The following is a 4,224-nucleotide window of genomic DNA, read 5'->3' as shown; positions in this document are numbered from 1 at the left end:
TTGTGCAAGTGCTGGCCCCCACCCCCGTGCTGGGACTACAGACACAGGCTGTTACACCCAGCTGTTCTTCTACTCTACAAACCCAGCTACAGCACGTGTATTTGCTAGTTCACTAGAAGAAAAAAGTTTGCAACCCTCATGTCTGTGGGATGGAACGAATAGAAAGATTCTCTGGTTGTGAGAGAAGGAAATGATCCCAGAACTCTCTCCTGACTGGGTCGCCATCATTTTAAATCTATAAAGTTCGGCTTTGTAATGGAATTCGTCATTTTGAATCGATGTTTGCAGACAGTACATAGAAACCAAGTGTGTCCAGGAAGATGATGTCTGCACCTGCCTCCAGACTCCAGAGCCTGGCAGACCCCAGCTCAGTGAACTGTGTTCAGGGGCATCGTGTGCACAGCTATGGAGGAGTGGGGAGGGGAAACAGCTATTGTTTCCGGGGTACTGGGACTTGCCATCCTAACTCCAATTAAAAACAGAAAGGGTGGGGGAAAATCTCACGTGGAGGACTCTTTCTTCAGAATAGTCTTTATTAGTTTGGATACTGTCTGTCAACACTTGACTTATCTCCTCTCATACTTTGATATGAGTCCATTCACTCAGGCTCCTCCTCTCCCCATATCTCATATATTGTGACATTATTGTGCGGGTCCATGGGTATCTCTGGGATCTGTAGCCTGGGGTTATTGCTGGTTGCCATAGAGACTTTAAGATTCCGCACCTTGGACACAAATTTTACCAGTTCCATCTCGAGCTGGGTTAAAGTATTGAAAGTGAAGTCTTTGCTGGGGGAAATAGTTTGATTTTTCTTTGGTGGAGAGCGAAATTGACAGCTCCGAAGGCTGGTAGGATTCTGCTCCTGTCAAGAAAGATATCAGGGTGAATGACTCCACTGGTCTCACAGTTCCGACACAGTTCTAAACATTAGGCTCATCTAAGAGGGAACACGATGACAAACCCAGTCTGAATGTTGACAAGCCGTGACCAAACTGGCCCACCACTTGCTTTTGTAAATAAAGTTTTATTGGCTCACAGCTGAGCTCAGTCATTTGCCTATCAGCTGTGGTTGTTGTCAGGCTCCAGTGGCAGGGGTGAAGCAGCTGCCCTTGAGACCGGATGGCCTACAGATGGGAGAATGATTCCCAGTTGATCCTTTGTGGGCAGCCTCTGCTCTAGCCAGAATGTCACGCATTGTGTAGACATGGGCATACATGTGCATGCGTGTGGAGGGTGATACTGGTGCTTTCCTCCACTTTATTTTCTGAGACAAGGCCTCTCACTGAATCTGAAACTCCAGAATTCTGCTAGACTAGCTGTCTAACAGGGCGCGTCTGTCCCTGCCTCCCCAGCTCATGGTTACAGGTGTGTGCCACCATTCCTGACTCATACTGGTGCTGAGGATTGAACTCGGGCCCTCAAGGGTGCACGGCAATCACTTTTCAGAAAGGGCCATCTCCCAGCCCTGGCCAGTGTCTTGAAATGTTGGGTTCGTCTAGGACTGGAGTCTTTCCCTCGGACCCCTGAAGAGATGCTGAGACTTTGTGGGGAGCATGGTCACTGCTCTTTATCCTAGTACAAGCCTCGAACTTCCTTTACTTGAAATAAAATTTCCTTTGGTTCAGAGACTTGTGATGAGTAAAAGCAATGAAAACAAAACATGCAGGGTGTGTGTGTGTGTATGTGTGTGTGTGTGTGTGTGTGTATGAGAGAGAGAGGAGAGAGAGAGAGAGAGAGAGAGAGAGAGAGAGAGAGAGAGAGAGCCTGGCTCAGTGAGGGTGTGTGTGTGTGTGTGTATCAGAGAGAGAGAGAGAGAGAGAGAGAGAGAGAGAGAGAGAGAGGGAGAGAGAGAGAGAGAGAGAGAGAGAGAGAGAGAGAGAGAGAGAGAGAGAGAGAGAGGAGAGAGAGAGCCTGGCTCAGTGAGGGTGTGTGTGTGTGTGTGTATCAGAGAGAGAGAGAGAGAGAGAGGAGGGAGAGAGAGAGAGAGAGAGAGAGAGAGAGAGAGAGAGAGAGAGAGAGAGAGCGAGCCTGGCTCAGTGAGGGTGTGTGTGTGTGTGTGTGTACCTGGCTCTGTGAGCAGGTCCGACATGAAACACACCATGAGCTCTTAAATCTACTCAGTATGGAGAAACAAAACTTACTTCACAGAAAATTGTGAGCTGTGTAGTAACCCATTTCAAACTGTCCCAGCCTCTATGGATGTGGCCGCTACTACCATCACCAAGGAAGCAAATCCCCCTGGCCTTCCCCAGGAGCCTGACACTGGTAGTCCTGCCTCTAGGAACAGAACCTGTGTCTCTGAGGCCCGGCGGCTTCCTTCCCTTACCTTGTTCTTCTCTCCGTCTCCTCGAAACTTCAGCATCACATATATCATAATGACGATAAACAGCCAGAGCCACTTGCTCCCAAGCCAGCCTTGGGTGTGCTCTGGAAGATTCTGTCTAATCCGGAAATGTCCTCCACAAGGCACCTTCCCTGGGCTTTCTTTGTTTTTCTCCCTCAACGAAGAAAACATGAAGGCGCAGGCGCAGGAGATGCACAGAGGCAGGAACAGGAACCATCTTAGCGCCCGCATGGTGAGCACAGGTGGGCCGGGAAACTGCTCATGGTGGGCCTGTCTGCCGTGGTGCCAGACACTGGGGACCCGGTGTGAGGTCCTGGTGATGTCACAGAGGGCCCCGAGCTCACAGCTCCAACCATTGTGATGCGCCTTAGCCTGAGGAGGCTGAGGTTCAGGGCAAGGAGGAGCCCACCTGGCAGAACTGCCAGGGCGGAGAAACTTCTAGAATACAAGAGAGGAGGAAGCTCTCTCTCTCCTTGCTGGGATGTTCTTTCTGAGCTTGGCACACTGTTGGGAGAGGCCATCATCTATTTCTGGTTTCATTTGTTTGAGCCAGACCTTGTGGTGGGCAGCAGACACAATGTGTCCCATGGAGCTGGGTCCAGTAAGAAATAAGGTCACTCACTAGTCACAGGCTGCCGGTTAGGGGGTCGTGCTTCTTTCCTTCGGCCTGCACCAAAAACAGTGACTCATCAGCACTATGGGGACTGTCACCCAAGGGCCTGGGGCGATGGCTCAGCAGGTAAAGTGTTTGCTGTGCAAGCATAATGGCCTGAATTTAGCACCCAGAAAATTAATAAAAAGCTGGGTGGTGGTGCTGTTCGCTGCAGCTTCGGGCGATGAAACACGTGACCCACCAAACTCAACAAACAAACCCACATAGAGTCTATTGGGAAAGGGAGCGACGGGAGGGGTAGGTGTTAACCGATCAGGAGCAGAAATGGAGAGAGAACAGGCAGGCGCTTGCTTATATGGGGAAAGGGAGCGGTTCAGAACGAGGCTCAGCAGTTGGGGCCATTGAAACTGGAGTCATGGAGCTGTCGTTGGCCGAGCTCCACGTGGCCCAGGTCCTCATGGTTTCTGCATGCAGAGTCCTTATGCAGCCACCTAACGCATGCACGATGCAGCCATGCAACCTCTGACAGCCTTTGAGTTGTCAGTGAGGAGCGATCACCTGTCAAAGACAGATCCCGGGGCGAGGAAAGGTTGCACTGAGAAGAGCAATGATTAGAGGCCCGGTGACCAGGAAATGTTCCCTAAGGAGAAGCCCAAGGCCCGGGAGAGGGCTGGCAGAGTGACAGGCAGGCCCTGAGGAGAAACCACTGCAGCGGGAGATGAGTCGGGAGCAGGAACAGGTTGTCCAGGACCCGGGGAGAGAGAGAAACCAGGACACCAACAGGGGTGGTGGTGTGCATTTACAACTGTGGTGCTGGGGAGACAGCATCTGAGGAACAACACCCAAGGCTGACCTCTGGTGTCCACACGCTCACATACACACCTGTGTGAACTTGAGTGCGCGCCAGGAAGGGCCGGGCTCTTCAGTCTGGTGCAGCAGGGTTTCTCACAGACACACAGGGAAGCTGACCAGCTGGTCCTGAGCTATCCCTACAGGCTGGAGAAAGATCTCAGAACACTCGCTGTTCCGTTATCAGGGTCCCCTCAGGGGCAGGGCACTGAAGGAGCCTCAGAGCCCAGACAGAAATCTGCGGTCATTTCTGAGGCTGAGGCCCGAAGGTTCAAGGCTGAGAAATGTGAAAGTGGTTTTAAAACGTCATCAAAAAATTTAGAGGCTGTAATTAGTAAAATCTGGCTTAAGAGGACCGTTTTTTTTGTAAAGACACAAAGAGAAATGACTTTAACTGATGAGAAAGCAGTTTTGAGTT

General features: G+C 51.0%; 1 protein-coding gene across 1 annotated transcript; it reads right to left on the bottom strand.

The window, feature by feature from the left end:
- Positions 1 to 515: 515 nt before the first annotated feature.
- On the bottom strand, positions 516 to 2,660 carry LOC121134588 (protein FAM209A-like). The gene is made up of 2 exons (XM_040733095.1): positions 2,327 to 2,660; positions 516 to 862 (listed from the first exon to the last, which is right to left on the bottom strand). Exons 1-2 carry the CDS (start codon positions 2,573 to 2,575, stop codon positions 599 to 601), a joined length of 513 nt encoding a protein of 170 aa, XP_040589029.1. The 5' UTR covers positions 2,576 to 2,660; the 3' UTR covers positions 516 to 598.
- Positions 2,661 to 4,224: the final 1,564 nt, after the last annotated feature.

The sequence above is a fragment of the Mesocricetus auratus genome, unplaced genomic scaffold (genome assembly GCF_017639785.1).
Source record: "Mesocricetus auratus isolate SY011 unplaced genomic scaffold, BCM_Maur_2.0 Super-Scaffold_100028, whole genome shotgun sequence".
NCBI lineage: Eukaryota > Metazoa > Chordata > Mammalia > Rodentia > Cricetidae > Mesocricetus > Mesocricetus auratus.
The sequence above is the reverse complement of the archived record's forward strand: the minus strand, read 5'-3'. Positions and strand labels throughout refer to the sequence as shown.